This window comes from Colobus angolensis, unplaced genomic scaffold (assembly GCF_000951035.1).
Source record: "Colobus angolensis palliatus isolate OR3802 unplaced genomic scaffold, Cang.pa_1.0 Scaffold61, whole genome shotgun sequence".
In the NCBI taxonomy this organism is placed as follows: Eukaryota; Metazoa; Chordata; class Mammalia; order Primates; family Cercopithecidae; genus Colobus; species Colobus angolensis.
Window position 1 is genome coordinate 6555627 of NW_012119710.1, and position 16888 is coordinate 6572514.

At 48.2% G+C, this 16888-nt stretch overlaps 4 protein-coding genes across 4 annotated transcripts in view; 3 read left to right on the plus strand and 1 right to left on the minus strand.

Moving 5' to 3' along the window:
• TMX2 (thioredoxin-related transmembrane protein 2) overlaps positions 1 to 6758 on the plus strand; it is a 29890-nt gene extending 23132 nt beyond the window's left edge. The window contains exons 2-12 of the mRNA XM_011963459.1: positions 812 to 872; positions 1115 to 1228; positions 1562 to 1638; positions 1872 to 1978; positions 2185 to 2250; positions 2341 to 2470; positions 3347 to 4085; positions 4568 to 5442; positions 5532 to 5677; positions 5842 to 5972; positions 6583 to 6758. Of these exons, the coding sequence (XP_011818849.1) occupies positions 812 to 872; positions 1115 to 1228; positions 1562 to 1638; positions 1872 to 1978; positions 2185 to 2250; positions 2341 to 2470; positions 3347 to 3493 (702 nt within the window). The 3' untranslated portion in view covers positions 3494 to 4085; positions 4568 to 5442; positions 5532 to 5677; positions 5842 to 5972; positions 6583 to 6758. The remainder of the gene's footprint in view (positions 1 to 811; positions 873 to 1114; positions 1229 to 1561; positions 1639 to 1871; positions 1979 to 2184; positions 2251 to 2340; positions 2471 to 3346; positions 4086 to 4567; positions 5443 to 5531; positions 5678 to 5841; positions 5973 to 6582) is intronic.
• LOC105527176 (chromosome unknown open reading frame, human C11orf31) lies at positions 5321 to 6758 on the plus strand. Its single transcript, XM_011963458.1, is given in 4 exon segments — positions 5321 to 5442; positions 5532 to 5677; positions 5842 to 5972; positions 6583 to 6758. Coding segments are annotated over 3 exon segments (369 nt in total). The 3' UTR covers positions 5943 to 5972; positions 6583 to 6758.
• A 475-nt stretch (positions 6759 to 7233) lies between these two features.
• Positions 7234 to 14667, minus strand: BTBD18 (BTB (POZ) domain containing 18). Its single transcript, XM_011963457.1, has 3 exons — positions 14429 to 14667; positions 13960 to 14126; positions 7234 to 9861 (listed from the first exon to the last, which is right to left on the minus strand). The coding sequence occupies exons 2-3, from the start codon at positions 14081 to 14083 to the stop codon at positions 7856 to 7858; spliced, it is 2130 nt and encodes a 709-aa protein (XP_011818847.1). The 5' UTR covers positions 14084 to 14126; positions 14429 to 14667; the 3' UTR covers positions 7234 to 7855.
• A 1553-nt stretch (positions 14668 to 16220) lies between these two features.
• The window catches only part of CTNND1 (catenin (cadherin-associated protein), delta 1), a 98249-nt gene continuing 97581 nt past the window's right edge, over positions 16221 to 16888 (plus strand). Inside the window, exon 1 of the mRNA XM_011963431.1 lies at positions 16221 to 16332. Within this exon, the coding sequence (XP_011818821.1) occupies positions 16256 to 16332 (77 nt within the window). The 5' untranslated portion in view covers positions 16221 to 16255. The remainder of the gene's footprint in view (positions 16333 to 16888) is intronic.

A 16888-nucleotide genomic window follows, 5' to 3' on the forward strand; every position in this document is an offset into this window, starting at 1 on the left:
AACCCGGGAGGCGGAGCTTGCCGTGAGCTGAGATCCGGCCACTGCACTCCAGCCTGGGCGACAGAGCGAGACTCCGTCTCAAAAAAAAAAAAAAAAGAAAACTTACCTGGAAAAGTTTTATTCTACAGGGGTCACACTGAGTTGATCTTAATAATCTTAAGATTTTATACCATACCATGCTTTATACAACTCTTTTTAATCTATTATTTAATTCCCCAGTAGCATTTTGAAATCGATACTGTTCAGTTGAGGAAGCCAAAGCTAAGGGATTAAGTGCTTTGTTGAAAAGCACCAGCAGGCCGGGCGCAGTGGCTCACGCCTGTAATCCCAGCACTTTGGGAGACCAAGGCAGGTGGATCACCTGAGGTCAGGAGTTTGAGACCAGCCTGGCCAATATGGTGAAACCCAGTTTCTACTAAAAATACAAAAAATTAGCCGGGTGTGGTGGCAGGCACCTGTAATCCTGACTACTCATGAGGCTGAGACAGGAGAAACCCTTTAACCTGGGAGGCAGAGGTTGCAGTGAGCCGAGATTGCACCATTGTACTCCAGCCTGGGCAACAAGAGTGAAACTCCATCTCAGAAAGAAAAAAGAAAAGCACCAGCAAGTTTGTGGCAGGAGTAGAATCTGAATCCAGGTCTTCTGACTGATGTTTATCCCAGTACACCTTACCTAATTGCAGTTCGTTCGTTCTTGTTACCATTCCCAGTTTGGATCACTATTGGTTTTTATTACATATTTAGTTCCCTTTCCCACCTAAATTAGCTCTAGTCACTGCATTCCTGTTATAATACTTTGATTCTGTTCCAGAGAGAAGTGGAGATCCTGATGTTTCTCAGTGCCATTGTGATGATGAAGAACCGCAGATCCAGTAAGTTTAGCCCACTTCTCAGTCACAAGGTTAGATCTAATGCCCTTTGGAGGTCCTTTCCTTCATGTTAAGAGAGTGGCAATCATTTGGTAAATTTGTCCTACATTTAATTCCAAGGCTGAATTTGAACTTGGACCTATTCCCTCCCCATCTCCTATATCAAAGTGCCCCATGAAGAGGGACAAAGAATGGGATATAGGAGTGCACAGCCCAGCCTGACCTGTGACATCTCTGTGTTTCAGTCACTGTGGAGCAACATATAGGCAATATTTTCACATTCAGTAAAGTGGCCAACGCAATTCTTTTCTTCCGCTTGGATATTCGCATGGGCCTGCTTTACGTCACACTCTGCATAGGTAAGGAGACTACCTTGGTTTTTTGTTTGTTTTTTTTGTAACACTGTGTTGATAGACTTGATTGTGGAAACCACAGTCCCAGCAGTTGCAATCCCAAACATGTTTCTCCATACCCTTCTTCCATATCTCGTACCTAATTAATTATATATGCAGCTCAGATGACAACAGTTTACAGAGACTGTATTTGTAGAGGTGGGGAATGTGTTGGTCATCTACATACATCCACAAGTGTGTAGGTATTCTTTGGGGGCTGAAATCCTTGGGTTGGTTTGGAAGTAAATTCCCTGTGTAAGGCTTTTTATGTTTCCTCTGACATCTTCTTTCTGTGTTTAGTGTTCCTGATGACGTGCAAACCCCCCCTATATATGGGCCCTGAGTATATCAAGTACTTCAATGATAAAACCATTGATGTGAGTGCTCTTCCCCTTTTCTGTTTCGTGGGTCCCTTGTGGGTGATCTTGTAGTTGTGCTCTGCATTCACTAGGAGGAACAACAGTGCTTCAAAATGGATATCAAGGGCACTGTGGTTCATTATGAGAGCTGGGGGAGAGGGAACGCCAGGATGAGGAATTAGATGCTAAGGTGTGAAACTTTCCAGGAGGCTATGTGGATCCAGCTTACTTTTCTTCCCTGTATTTGGCAGGAGGAACTAGAACGGGACAAGAGGGTCACTTGGATTGTGGAGTTCTTTGCCAATTGGTCTAATGACTGCCAATCATTTGCTCCTATCTATGCTGACCTCTCCCTCAAGTGAGTAGTGCAAAAGGAGAGATGGTGGAAATGAAGATGCTGTGCCTTCCCTCTCACTGTTGTTTTTTTTTTTTCTTTTGTCCTTGATTTTTACACATGGCAACCAAAGGCATCTCCCTCTCCCCTCTTAAATATTGATACTTCCACTTTCCTTGATCCATTGTTTTTTTTTTTTTTCAGTATATTAAATAATATATTCTTTTCAGGTACAACCGTACAGGGTTAAATTTTGGGAAGGTGGATGTTGGACGCTATACTGATGTTAGTACGCGGTATGTAAAGACCTGGGCAGAGGGTCTGAGCAGGGAATCACTTTGAGTGTTATACACAGGGGCATTTAGAGAACTTTCTGGGCCCTGCAGGTACAAAGTGAACACATCACCCCTCACCAAGCAGCTCCCTACCCTGATCCTGTTCCAAGGTGGCAAGGAGGTAATGCGGCGGCCACAGATTGACAAGAAAGGACGGGCTGTCTCATGGACCTTCTCTGAGGTACCTGAAAGGAAGGGCAGGTGCATGAAGGGTGTAGAACAGTAGGTGGGCTTTTGAGCCCTACCCAGCTTTGATTCACAGTTCTGCCACTTGCCCATTAGCTTTGAGGGTGTGCGCTAGTTACTAGACCTCGTGTATTAATTCACTTAGCAAATATGTATTATGTGCCAGACCTGCTACTACTGGGGAACAATTATTAGTTTAAGATTTGGTCTCAGGCCAGGTACGGTGGCTCATGCCTGTAATCCCAGCACTTTGGGAGGCCGAGGCTGGCAGATCACCTGAGGTCAGGAGTTCGAGACCAGCCTGACCAACATGGAGAAACCCCATCTCTACTAAAAATACAAAATTAGCCGAGTGTGCTAGCTTATGCCTGTAGTCCCAGCTACTTAGGAAGCTGAGGCAGGAGAATCGCTTGAACCCGGGAGGCGGAGGCTGCAGTGAGCTGAGACTGCACCATTGTGCTCCAGCCTGGGCAACAAGAGCAAAACTCCATCAGGAAGAAAAAAAAAAGATTTAGTCTCGAAGGCCCCTGAACATATTGTCTGTAGGTGTTAGGTTCCTTGTCAGTTAATTGGAGGTAATAACCCCTGGCTTACAGGATTATTTTGCAGATTACATTAAATAATTTAGGTATATATAATTCTTGGCACCGTGAATAAATACCCATTCAATAGTTAAATACCCATTGGCACATAATGGGTATTTAACTATTAGTTGACTTTTCTGGGTACCTAAAAAAGAGAAAGGTTAGGGAAGACTTTTGTCCTTTGCTTACTCCTTCCTTTTTCAGACTGTGTGTAAAATACCTTACTTCCCAGGCTCTTTACTCTCCCTTCCAACCCAGATCCTGATTTGTGCATCTCTTTTGTGCAGGAGAATGTGATCCGAGAATTTAACTTAAATGAGCTATACCAGCGGGCCAAGAAGCTATCAAAGGCTGGAGACAATATCCCCGAGGAGCAGCCTGTGGCTCCAACCCCCACCAGAGTGTCTGACGGGGAAAGCAAGAAGGACAAATAAGATCCTCACTTTGGCAGTGCTTCCTCTCCTGTCAATTCCAGGCTACTTCCATAACCACAAGCCTGAGGCTACAGCCTTTTATTTATGTTTTCCATTTGGCTGTGACTGGGTGGGGCAGGGTGCTGCTTCTGATTTTAAAGAGGCATCTAGAGAATTGTCAGGCACCCTACAAGAAGGCCTGCCATGCGGTGGCCAACTGTTTCACTGGAGCAAGAAAGAAAGAGATCTCCTATGATGGAGGGGGAAATGGTTTTCCTCCAAGCTTGGGTCAGTGTGTTATCAACTATTCAGACATCTCCATGGTTTCTCTATGAAACTATGGTTTCATTATTCCTTCTTACTCAACCTGCACAGCCTGGTTAGACCTAGATTTAACCCTAAGCTAAGATGCTGGGGTATAGAAAGCTAAGAATTTTCCCTCAAGGACTCTTGCTTCCTTAAGCCCTTCTGGCTTGGTTTATGGTCTTTACTAAAAGCATAAGCCTAACTTTGTCACTAGTCCCAAGGAGAAACCTTTAACCACAAAGTTTTTATCATTGAAGACGATATTGAATACCCCCTATTTTGTGGGGATTGAAAAGGGTGAATAGAGGTGATTTGTTTTTTCTAAAGACCACCAGAGCGGGCACAAAAGAACCAGCGAGTAGGCAAGGGTAGGAGCAAAACTGCAAATTTATTTTTGGTCACCTAAGGTGTGAGGGAGAGGTCTGTCAGCCTCTGGCAAAGGAGGCCAACAGAGTCCCCCGGTGGGGCTCTCAGGCGGAGTTCCTGACACAGTCCCGACATCCCCACAGGAGTGGGGCTGGGAAGTCCACGCGGGATGCTGGCCGAGAGTGGCTTCTCTGGGAGTGGGAGGGCAATAGGCGGGGCACGGGCGTGTGTGTGTGTGTGTGTGGGGGGGGGCGTTCCACAGGTGCGACCAGGTAAATCTTGGTCTCATCGGATTGACGTCACCTGGCGCATGCCCGGTTGGTCTGCACCTTCCCAGGCACTGGCTGCATTTTCGCAGGCGGGGGAAAAGGTGATGAAGAACCCGGAAGTGCACCATCTTACCTCCGTTTGTCCAAACAAGAGGCTTGAGGCTTTCCTTTGTGTGATAGGACTTGGAGGAGAAATCCCCTGGACTTTCACTAACCTTCTGACCTACTCCCCACACCCAGTTGATGGTTTTCCACAATAAAAAGATTGGGATTTCCTTTTGATTGCACCTTTGTGTGTTCCTGTATTAGAAAAGCCTGGCAACTGCAGAGGAATTGCCCATCTTGACGTCAAAAGTCATCCTATTCGGTTTTACCAAAGGCCGGGCATTGATCCCCAGGATTGGCAAGAGTTGCAGAAGGCTAGTTTCCATAAGCCTAGAATAGGGGCCACTGTAGTTAGGTGGTGGGTTTAGTTTGGGATTGGTTCGCAGTTGCCAGGGAGGAGAGTTTGGCGGGGGATCCTGGCACACAACATGTAGCGCGACGCAAAGGTACAGAAAAGACGGCGTGAAGCGAGGCTTGCGACAGGACCTACCTTGTCTCCGCCCCTTCCTGCTGTGTTCACCATCCCAGCGTCCCCTGTCTCGTCGACCGGAAGCGATGGGTGGTTCCGTCTGGCGCTTCCCGCACCTCCCCTCTCCCTGCTTGCAAAGTGGTTGTGCCCCAAGGTCCGCCTCCAGGCCACGTGGGCGCTGCGGACCACGCTTTCCGTTCCTTGGGGAGAGGTTTCCGCTGTAGGAGGGTAGCTTCCGGGCTGCGGTCTTCGCTGCCCACTTCCCGCTCAGTGGTCGCGTCTTTGCACCCCACCCACCAGGCCCACTGCATTCTCGGCCGGGCTCTAGGCGCCATGGCTCCCCGCGGTAGGAAGCGGAAGGCTGAGGCCGCGATGGTCGCCGCAGCGGAGAAGCGAGAGAAGCTAGCAGACAGCGGGGAGGGAATGGAGGAGGCAACCGTTGTTATCGAGCATTGGTGAGGGGCCTGGAGAGTAACGGGGGAGAGGGAACAGTGGCGCGGTGGGGCCAGGGGCCCCGGTCTCTAACCTCCCCTTCTCTCCCTAGCACGAGCTGACGCGTCTATGGGCGCAACGCTGCGGCCCTGAGTCAGGCGCTGCGCCTGGAGGCCCCAGAGCTTCCAGTAAAGGTGAACCCGACCAAACCCCGGAGGGGCAGCTTCGAGGTGACGCTGCTGCGCCCGGACGGCAGCAGTAAGTGGGGACGTGGGTGTGGGGGAGGGGGGCGGAGGGGAGAGGGACGTGGGTTCCGAAGAGAGGAAGCGCTACTCTCAGAAACCGCGGCAGTCTCATGACTTCAGAGACGTGCCGGTGGGTTCCGAAGTATTGTAACTTCGCTTCATTTTGTCCTTTCGCAGGTGCGGAGCTCTGGACTGGGATTAAGAAGGGGCCCCCACGCAAACTCAAATTCCCTGAGCCTCAAGAGGTGGTGGAAGAGTTGAAGAAGTACCTGTCGTAGGGAGATTTGGGTAGAAGTCCTCATGCTGAGGTTTGAAATGGGAAGTGGGGGGCGCGGGCGCTGTTGAGGAAGAGAAGGGATTAATCTTGGTGTGGCTACAAGTACCCACCTGGCGTGGGTAGCTCACACCTGCAGTCCCAGCATTCTGGGAGGTCGAGGCAGGAGTGAATGGCCAACATAGGGAGACTCCGTCTATTTGAGAGAAAAAAAAAAAGACACAATATTGTTTTCTATCTAGTGTGCCCTAAGTGCAATTTATGTCCTTTGGAAGACTGTAGTTGACTTGCCCTGGGGGTATGGACAAGTTTTCCATTTGGAAGTTTATTTCATGTTACTTCATTCATGTTTATCCCTACACTCTTCTGTTTGGTTCTAGGGTGTTCTGTTAGTGTCCCCTGTGTTAACGCTGCACTACAATACCATCACATTTGGTTACAAGGATTTTGACCTTGTCTTTGTCCCTAGTGCTTCATACAGTGTTTTGGCATGTTCTGCACTTATGTTGAGTGAGATCTGGAGGAAGGATGCAATCCTTGAGCTCCAGGGTTTGTGAGTTCAAGGGTTGGGGAACGTGTCTTCCTCAGTCCTTATCATTGCCTGGATCCTTTCTCTAACCTTATTTCCTTTCTCATTTTTGCAGCTTTGTGTCCCTGGTGATGTTGGAACATTAATGATGGAACATGGCCAAACTTCAGTCATGTGCCTGAAGCCATGGTTTCTTCCCCGCCAGAAATGAAGGTTCAGTTGTGAGGCAACCCTCTAGTAAGGCATTGCAAAAGTTACTGGATTTGGTTTAATAAAAGTTGAAATAAAGTATTTGAGTAATAGAGTAAAACTTAATCTTAAGGGATGGACAAAGCCAGCCTTGTGGAGTTGGTAGTCCTTGTGTTTTTCATAGCCCAAGATAGCCATATGACCTGGAACTTAAAAAAAAAAAAAAAAATTTTTTTTTAAGAGCCAGAGTCTCACTTCGTCACCCACACTGGAGTATAGTGGTGCTCTCTGCAACCTCTGTCTCCCAGGTTCAAGCGATTCTCCTGCCTCAGTCTCCTGAGTAGCTGGGATCACAGGTGCACAGCACCATGCCTGGCTAATATCTATTTTATTTTATTTTTAGGAAAGGCAGGGTTCTCCATGTTGGCCAGGCTGGTCTCAAAACTCCTGACCTCAAGTGATACACCTGCCTTGACCTCCCAAAGTGCTGGGGTTAACAGGCATGATGAGCCACCACACCTGGCCTGACCTGGAACTTTTAGGGTCTCTGGTAAAACATGAAAAATACTTGTAAAAATTATGGCAGCAAAGTAAATAATTTATTTTTTAAAAAAAGCAACTATCTTTTTCAACTTACTTTTTGGAAGTAATGATGGAAGTACATCTTCTTGTCCCCTGCAGAGGTTTTAGCTAGACTTCCTAATACTGGCAGTGAATAAGCCCCATGTTAGGTGCTGGACAGCATGCATCACTCCCACCCACTTAGTATTCCACCCAACACTGTTTCACACCTTCCTCTGGAACATTTTCTTAAACAGTACACCACCACAGGTGTTCTTTCCCAGCTTTTCCTAAATTACTAGTGACTGGATGCCTTATGACCTGAGAGACCTGACCTTGGCTGTTACCTATGACCCACTAGAACTGGGGAGCACACAGTTTGTTAAGTTGTCACTAACTGGAAAATAGATTACAAAGAAATAAGATGGTTCAAATTCATAATTTTCTATGTGTGGTACTCTTGGCTTCTGCCTGGCTTCCGAGGCAGGGAGGGGAGGAAGGGACCTACAGAGAGCCAGGGGTACACCTGCCTCTTGTGCCAAGAGGAGAGGGCATGTGCCAGCTTCTCTGTCAGTAAGCTTTTTGCTAGCTAACACTTCCCACCCTCCCAGGGCCCCTCACCTGCCCTCCCCCCTCCACTATGTTAGTATATCTACCTCTGTTTCTGACTCTGAGGAAGGGTCAGGCCATACGGAGGGAACACTAGTGGGTACCAGCCTCCCCTCTGCTGTCCAGTCCACCACATCAATCTCTTCCTCTTCAGAGCTCGCAGGAAGTGAGCCTAGTAGTTCAGAGTGACCAGATACCTCCTTGCCTGCCTTGGGAGAAGGGTATAATAACTCATCTGTAGTCAGGGAGACTTCCAGCCCAGTCTCCACCCAGTTTGAGCAGGGAGGTGAGAGGTCCCCATAAGACCTCTGGGGAATATCAAAGGAGCTGACATGGAGAAGTTTGTCTTCCTGACCATCCAGTGGCTGGGAGCTGGTAATTTCAAGGTCTGGTGTCCAAGAGCCTTCTACTGAAAGCACTTCTCCACTCACCTCAGAGGGCATGACAAGGGGGCTAAGGAGCTCAGCTGGCTCTTTGTTCTCACCAGCAGGTTCCTTTTCCAATTCTGTGAGCTCCCTGGGCCAGAGTTCCATGTCTGGTAGACACCATTCTTCCCCTTCCATCCAGTTCTTTCCTGTTTCTGTCAGATGGTAGGTAGGGGTTCTGCAGCCCTCAGCCCCAGGACTCTCCAGAGACCCTATAGGTGGTTCCATGTCGGAGCCACAGAGCATGAAGTCCAGGATCTCCTCCAGCTCACTGGTGGCAGCAGCACTTGTGATTCGGTACTCCTCAGCCTCACAGGGTTGCTCCAGCAAGGCTGTGTCAAATGCATAGGGCTCTCTGCAGTCAATAGCCAACATAGGTTCCTTCTCTACCAGTTCTGGACTGGACCCAAACTCTGACTTCACCACTGGGTGGTCTGGGGAGTGGCTAGCAGAGACCAGAATGTCTTGTAGCCTAGTGCATACGGGGGAGTCCTGACACAGTTCTATTCTACTAGATGATATTTCCTGCTCACTACTGGAGAATGGCCGAGTTCCTGAAGGCTCTTGGAAGTCTCCAGGATCTGGGATCTGGGGGCTATCTGGAGAGTTTTTGAGGGGAGGTTCTTGCACCACTTCCCAGCAAGTTCCATTGACAATCTTCCTAAGTTTAACTCTCCCAACCTGCCCCTCCTCTGCAGAGTCTGAGTTAGGTGCCCTGACTTCAGGGCTCCGCTTCTTGCTCCCACCTGTCTTTCCCAGACCAGATGGGCTTGGGGTGGTCTGTAGAGGACTAGCTCTCCCTGGTTTTAGCTTGTCCTCTGGTGCTTCTTTATTTACACTCCTCTGCCGCCAAAGACGCCGGCCAGGGGTTGCAGGTACTGAACTAGATCCACTTAAAATGCTGGAAGGCTTTGATGTACAGATATCAGGAGATGGCTTTGAGCGACTGAGCCTGATCTTTCTGGGCAACAGGTGTTTGTCCACAGAGGGGTACAAGCTGGGTGGGGAGAGCACAGTAGGATGAAGGGCAGTGTCATTCTTGTTCTCTCTAGGCCCTTGACTATGGCTTGATGGTGAAGAGCTTTTTTCTTGTGGAGTTGGGCAGGCTCTGGCCTTCCTCTTCAGCAGAAGAGTGCCAGACAAATTGTCTGCATTCTGTCGGTTGTTCTCCTGAGGCCCCTCTTCCTTCCCCAAACTTATTGCCCCAAGAGGACAAGGAGTCCGAGTAGCAGGCATTGGGGTGTGAGGGTGGTGGCTGGGTGTCACCACTCTGGCAGAGATTGGTGCAGCACTTGTTGGTTGTAAGCACTCCCGGTTCAGTCTTCGGCCCTGTGGGGCCTTCACCAACTTTCCACCCTCAAGCTGAAGGGATTCCAGCTCAGACACACGGAGCTGACGGGCAGCAGATAGCACATCCTGGGCTTCTTCTTGAGATACTTCCATTTCTGAGGTATACAGGAAGTCCACTAGCTTCCTAAGTGTGCTGATCTTCAGGCCGCCCAGCTCCAGCACCACCTTCCGACCCTGAGCTGGCCTCTCCCGCTCCAGGCGCTCTGTGAAGAAGGGGCTGTAAGCTGACAGGATGCAGCAGTGAGCTGGAACTGCCTCACCTGAAGGAAAACCCAAATACTTTTGTTATCTCAGGTAGACTGGCATGTTCATGGGGTAAGCACAGACATTACTACCCAAATGTACTGCCCCTTCTCTTCTCTTCCTTCCATGGGACTTCAAGTAAAAGAAAATGATTCTTCTGCCTGCCTGGAAGCTTCTGCCATTACCTTTTGCCTAGCTAACTTTTTTTTTTTTAAGATACTCTCACTCGGTCACCCAGGCTGGAGTGCAGTGGTGCAATATCAGCTCACTGCAACCTCCGCCTCCCGGGTTCAAGCAATTCTCCTGCCTCAGCCTCCCGAGTAGCTGGGATTACAGGCACACGCCACCACACCCGGCTAATTTTTGTATTTTTAGTAGAGACGGGGTTTCACCTTGTTGGTCAGGCTGGTCTCGAACTCCTGACCTCAGGTGATCCACCTGCCTCGACCTCCCAGAGTGCTGGAATTACAGGCCTTGTGAACCACCGTGTCCAGCGCGCTAACTTGTTTCTTTATTCTCAAAATCTACCTTTGTCATCACTTCCTTCAGAAAGCCTCCTGGGGCTGAGTGCAGTGCCACATGCTTGTAATCCCAACTACTAGGGAGGCTGAGGCAGGAAGACTGCTTGAGTCCAGGACTTTGAGACTAGCCTGGGCAACACAGTGATACCTTGACTCAAAAAAAAAGCCTTCCTTCACCCCACCACAAGTCTGAGTTAGGTGTTCCTGGGCAGAGGTACTCTAGTTATCATGGCACTTAGCTATCTGTATTGTAATTATCCATCTCCTTCACTAGGCTGTAACTCTGTGAGGACAGGGACCATATCTGTCTTTCTCACTGAGATATATTCAGTGCCTGACACAAAATAGAGGATCATCATTCTTGCTAAATTTAATTTTATTGACTCACAAGACTTCAAAAACTTTTATAGAAGCAACTTGTGGTCTAACAGAAAGCTATGAAGGTGGACTATCTGCTGTGCTCTAGCCGTCTGTTCTGAGCCCCCTTCTCATTTAATGGGCACTTCCCAGGTAATCTCACTTCGTTTCTTCCATGGCTTTAATTACAAAAGGCTTGCTGATGATTCCCAGATCCATACCTCTGCTTAGATCCCTTTCCTGAGAGAGTGAACATACCACAGCTGGCATGTCTACATATATGCCTCACCAGCACCTTGAATGCAACTTTTCCAGAAAATGAACTTACTCCCCACCCCGAAAAGCTCTCTCATTTTCTACTTCAAAGTGAGGCATCATATTCACCCAGTTGCCTGAGCTTGAAAACCAGAAGTCATTTTTAATTTCCCCTCCCTTTCCCATCACATCTAATTTAAGTATCAGGGTTGTTGGTTTTTGTTTTGGTTTTTTTTTTTTTTGAGACAGAGTCTCACTCTGTGGCACAGGCTGGAGTGCAATGGAGTGATCTCAGCTCACTGCAACCTCTGCCTCCTGGGTTCAAGCAATTCTCCTGCCTCAGCCTCCCGAGTAGCTGGGATTACAGCCGTCCGCCACCGTGCCTGGCTAATTTTTGTATTTTTAGTAGAGAGGGGGTTTCACCATGTTGGCCAGGCTGGTCTTTAACTCCTGACCTAAGGTGATCCACCTGCCTCGGCCTCCAAGGCAGACAGATTGCTTTAGCCCAGGAGTTTGAGACCAGCCTAGGCAATATGGCAAAACCCTGTTTCTATTAAAAATACAAACAATTAGCTGACTGGGTGGTATATGCCTGTAGTCCCAGCTACTCAGGAGGCTGAGGTAGGATAACCACTGGAGCCTGGGAGGTTGAGTTTGCAGTGAGCTTTGATTGTGTCACTGCTCCAGCCTGGTTGGCAGAGCGAAAACAAAACAAAACAAAACAACCCTGGCTGGGTGTGGTGGCTTACGCCTGTAATCCCAGCATTTTGGGAGGCTGAGGTGGGAGGATCACTTGAGCACAGGAGTTGGAGACTAACCTAGGCAAAACAGTGAGACCCTGTCTCTAAAAAGAAAAAAAAAATCTGAGCCCAGAGAGTCTGGCTACAGAGTCTATGCCCTTAACCACTTCAGCAATTTTTGTAAACTCTCTTTAATAGCTCATATTTTTATCTTCTCAATGCCTTAATTCAGACCACCGTCCCTTCTCTCCTGGATTATGAAACAGCTGCCTATCTAGGCTCAGTAACCAGTAATGGCTGAATGTTGTTTCTAAAGCACGTATCAGATTATAACCTCCTGCATAAAACTGTTCAGTACATCTCCCAGTGTCCTGAAATACCTACTTCCTTTGCATGACACTTCAGACCTCACATGTTTACTAATTTCTCTTTTCCTCTCTGGTCAATACACCTTTTATAGTCTGCTCTAGTAATAATGAACAAATCCCTTGGTCACATCTCTGAACCTGTATACATGCTGCTTTCTGCCAGGAAAAATTGTTCCCTGCTTCCTCCCACTTGTTTGTCCTTCAGATCTCACCTAAGGGGTTATTCCAAGAAAAGTTCCCTAACCTTGTCTCCCAGTCTCCTCAAGTCTGTGAAGGATGTTCCTTTTTCATCCTAAGTCTGCCTATACTTACCCAATTATATTTTTAATATATTGCAGTTACTTGAATGCACTGGATATTTGAATGTCTTCCCCTTACAAGATTTCCTTAAGAAGAGGAACTTTTGTATGACCACGCTAGCAGTGTTTAGCATACAACAGGCAACTGATAGTTTTTTTCTTTAGTTGAAATTAAATAGTCAATCTCAGCTCTGCACTTACTAAGAGAAGCAGCAAGCAAGTCACTTAACTGTAGTCCTCAACTCATTCCTATGTAGAATTGGAACTATATAGCTAAGACTTCTCTTACAAGACTTAGAATCAAATGAGACACTATACTGTATGTACTCCACAAACTGTAGAGTGGTATACAATATTGGTTATCATAATTCTTTTTTATAAATGAAGAAATTGAGCCCCAGAGAGATGAAGTTACCTGCCCATTTGACAGTTACTAAGTAACTATCTTCTAATCTTGGGCCTTGTACATTATATATCAGGGTCTACTTTATGCTGAATTAATATTTCCAGTGTGAAGTGAAGGGGTGGAAATAAGCTATACATTTTTAGTTTTAGCAACAAACAGCAAAAGTCATCAATTTGAAGATTAAAAAATTAAGCAGGCCAGGCGCAGAGGCTCACGCCTGTAATCCCAGCACTTTGGGAGGCTGAGGCGGGCAAATCATGAGGTCAGGAGTTTGAGACCAGCCTGGCCAACACAGTGAAACCCCATCTCTACTAAAAATACAAAAAATAAGCCGGGTGTGGTGGCACGCACCTGTTGTCCCAGCTACTTGGGAGGCTGAGGCGGGAGAACTGCTTGAACCCGGGAGGTGGAAGTTGCAGTGAGCCGAGACCAAGCCATTGCACTCCAGCCTGGGTGACAGAGTGAGACTCTGTCTCAAAAAAAAAAAAAAAAAAGAAAAGAAAAGAAAATGGGAAAATGGGGTTGGACGTGGTGGCTCACGTCTGAAATCCCAGCACTTTGGGAGGCCGAGGCGGGCGGATCACTTGAGGCCAGGAGTTTGAGACCAGCCTGGCCATCATGGCAGACCCTCATCTCTACTAAAAATACAAAAATTAGCTGGGCCTAGTGGTGCATGCCTGTAATCCCAGCTACTTGAGAAGGCTAAGGCATGAGAATCACTTGAACCCAGGAGGTGGAGGTTGCAGGGAGCTGTGACCGTGCCACCACACTCCTGCCTGGGCAAGAGAGTGAGACTCTCAAAAAAAGGAAAGTAGTATCATCTAACACATACTGTGGTTGGTACATTAAAAGCACTATTCTAAGTGCTTGCCCACGTTAACTCTTAATCTTCACAGCCATCCCATTGGAATATTATCTATGTTATATAGAATTTATCTGCTTATAAAACTTTACAATTAGATTCATTATTTAAGAGAAAGAAGCAAAGTAACAATTTCACTCTTGAAAACAATAGTAATTGTCCTAGGCACAAACAGCCCTTTACCAACTAGTTTACAGTGGTCATAGGCAGTAACATTTTGCTAATTTTGTCCTTTACCCTCTGGCCCTGAACTCGTTTTATCTTATTCTATGGTGAGTTTTCAGTTGAATTCCCACCAGTCTCTTACCTTCTGCCTGCAGAAGGACATCACAGAACACATCACTCTGCTGCTGGTGATGAAGCTGCAGAAAAGCTAACCTGAGGAACCGGGGGTTCTTGTATAGGATTTTGGGACTGGCAGGAGAGCACATGTTGGCAGAGTCTTAACAAACCTAGGTTTTCACAGATAGACTTCTGTAGGTGAGATAATACATTTCAGAGGCATGGTTATATCTGTTTTTTTGTCTTTGAAATGGCAGGGAAATTTTGAACGTGAGAGATAATAGTATATGAGTTGAGGAAACATCAGCCCAGAAATTGTGCCAAGGATATCTCATGAAAGAAAATTATCATAGTGGTTACATGTGGGAGCTCAGAGATAAGCCTAGGTTTGGGTCTCGGCTCTATTTATTAGCCTGGCTGTATAATCTCACACAGGTGACCTAACTTCTCTGAGTCTCACTTTCCTATTCATGAAATGGAATAATAGTACTTACCTTGTAGGGTTGTTTTAAAGATTAAATGAGTCAGTGAAGGTAAAGTTGCTTAGCACAGTGAGTGCCTGGCACAAAATAACTACCATGCCCCAAATGGTAGCTATTATTATCCTTCAACCTTCCTCATTTCCATTACCACTGAGACTCAACTGCTACAATGCTGACTACTCATACTCTTCCTGAGCACCACATCCTAGCTCCATGGGTATAATCTTCAATTTAACACTTTTAAGGAAACACTACTGGGTATAAAATTATCTCTAGTAAGTCCTATGCACCTTTTCTCTGAGCTCACTGTATCACACTAACCAGCAGAGGGTGCACAATAAAGAAGAGAAGCCTCTGACTCTGCGGGAAGGTCTCTCACAGAACCGAGGACATTGCCACCCTTGGCTGGGTGTACTTGACCAAAGTGAGCCTGATTGACCCTGGCAGTAGGCAAAGAATTTGGCCTTTAGGTTTGTATAGTTAATTACCAGGCTAACAATGGAGCAAGGATAGTTAAGCATTTTACCCCTCCCCAAACAAACAGTATTCTGACTTCAGGTTTATGTCCAACTTTTTAGCATTGAAACCCCCCCACTCACTGCACAGCTGTGTTCCTTTCCTGGAATGCAGTTTTCTATCAGGTAGCACTGAGGGTCCGAACAGTTCACGTCAAAACTATCAGGAAAGAAGAGTGAAAAGGTAAATTAAGAGAAGGCAGGCTTGGCCGGGCGGGGTGGCTCATGCCTGTTATCCCAGCACTTTGGGAGGGCGAGGCAGGTGGATCACCTGAGGTTAGGAGTTCGAGGCCAGTCTGGCCAACATGGTGACTCCTGTCTCTACTAAAAATAAGAAAATTAGCCGGGCATGGTGGCGGGCGCCTGTAATCCCAGCTACTCGGGAGGCTGAGGTGGGAGAATCGCTTGAACCTGGGAGGCGGAGGTTGCAGATAGAGCCACTGCACTCCAGCCTGGGCGACAGAGCGAGACTCCATCTCAAAAAATAAATTAATTAATTAATTAAAAAATAAAAAAATAAATTAAAAATTCCCATCCCAGTAAGAGAGATGTGGATGGAGGATGGCAGCTGTTGCAAGGGCCCTGGGGAAGCTTCCCAATCCACGAGCGCCCAGCCTTGCCCCCAGACCCAACCTGGAATAGCTTTGCGGTAGACTTTGCTCCTGTTGCCCTCTCTGTGCTTGTCCTCTGTCCAGCCTGCCTTGCTTCCTCTCACTGTCCAGCGTTGAGTCGGGAGGCTGAGCAAAGAAGCGCAGGTGGGCCAACGGCTGAGTGCTTCACCTCCCCGCCCAGAAGCAAGGGAATCGGTGTTGGCGGAAAAGCGGGGCTTCAGGGAGAGCCCTGCAAAGCGGGGTGCCCCGCACGCTTGGGCGCCCTGGCCCAACTCCTTTGAAGAAAGATTTCTAGGCGCGAAGGTTTCTGGGAATGGAGCATGGGGATGCGGGAGGCCCAAATTCAGGACTTCCCGTCACGGCCACCTCCACCAGCACAGATTTTGCAGGCAGCCCCTGGCTGCAAAGGCCCTTGTATCTCTGCGGGCCTCGGCACCCACATGCACTGGGTGGTGGTGATAGTGAGGGTTGTGAGGCCACGCAGCCAGCGCCACACACCTCATGCCACCGCCCTAGCCTGCTGCGCGTCGCAGAATCCTACGCCCCTCCTCCTTCCGAGCCTTCGGGCCTACGTCCCCTGGAATACGTCATCCCCATTGGCCGAAGGCTCCCGGGAGAACCAATCAGAGCAGGAGGAGCGCTTTGGGCGGGAGGCTAAGTCTCGAGGGACTTGAGGGCTGAGGGAAGATGGCTGGGCTGCAAGAGGCAGGGGGATGGGCCCACCGGGGAGGAATTCTTGTGAAAGCCGTCGTCTTCCTCAGCACTCGATGAAAACACACCGAAAAAGAGGGTAGGGATGCTGCAGTAGAGAGGGCGCCAAGGCGGTTAAGAGTCATGTCCATCTTCCCCTTGAAGAGGCAGCAGATGGCCGGGCGCGGTGGCTCACGCCTGTAATCCCAGGATTTTGGGAGGCCGAGATGGGCGGATCACGAGGTCAGGAGATCGAGACCATCCTGGCTAAAGCTGTGAAACCCCGTCTCTACTAAAAAATACAAAAAACTAGCCGGGCACGGTGGCGGGCGCCTGTAGTCCCAGCTACTCGGGAGGCTGAGGCAGGAGAATGGCATAAACCCGGGGGGCGGAGCTTGCAGTGAGCTGAGATCGCGCCACTGCACTCCAGCCTGGGCGACTGAGGGAGACTCCGTCTCAAGAAAAAAAAAAAAAGATTGTTTAAAAAAAAAAGAAGAGGCAGCAGATGCCCTTGGCTCTGCTAGGAGCGCTCTAGGCTTCGTGGAGGAAGAGGTCTCTGGATGGCTCTGCTAACACCAGGTCCCCCATATCGTTAATTTAGAAATCCCGGCCGGGCGCGGTGGCTCAAGCCTGTAATCCCAGCACTTTGGGAGGCC

Bases quoted from the DNA above. Each gene is read 5' to 3' on its own strand.
- BTBD18 (XM_011963457.1), bottom strand. From the start codon at position 14,083: ATGTGCTCTCCTGCCAGTCCCAAAATCCTATACAAGAACCCCCGGTTC. The intron at 9,862-13,959 runs GTAAGAGACTGG...GTTTTCCTTCAG, and splicing joins TGTCCTTCTGCAGGCAGAAG to GTGAGGCAGTTCCAGCTCAC.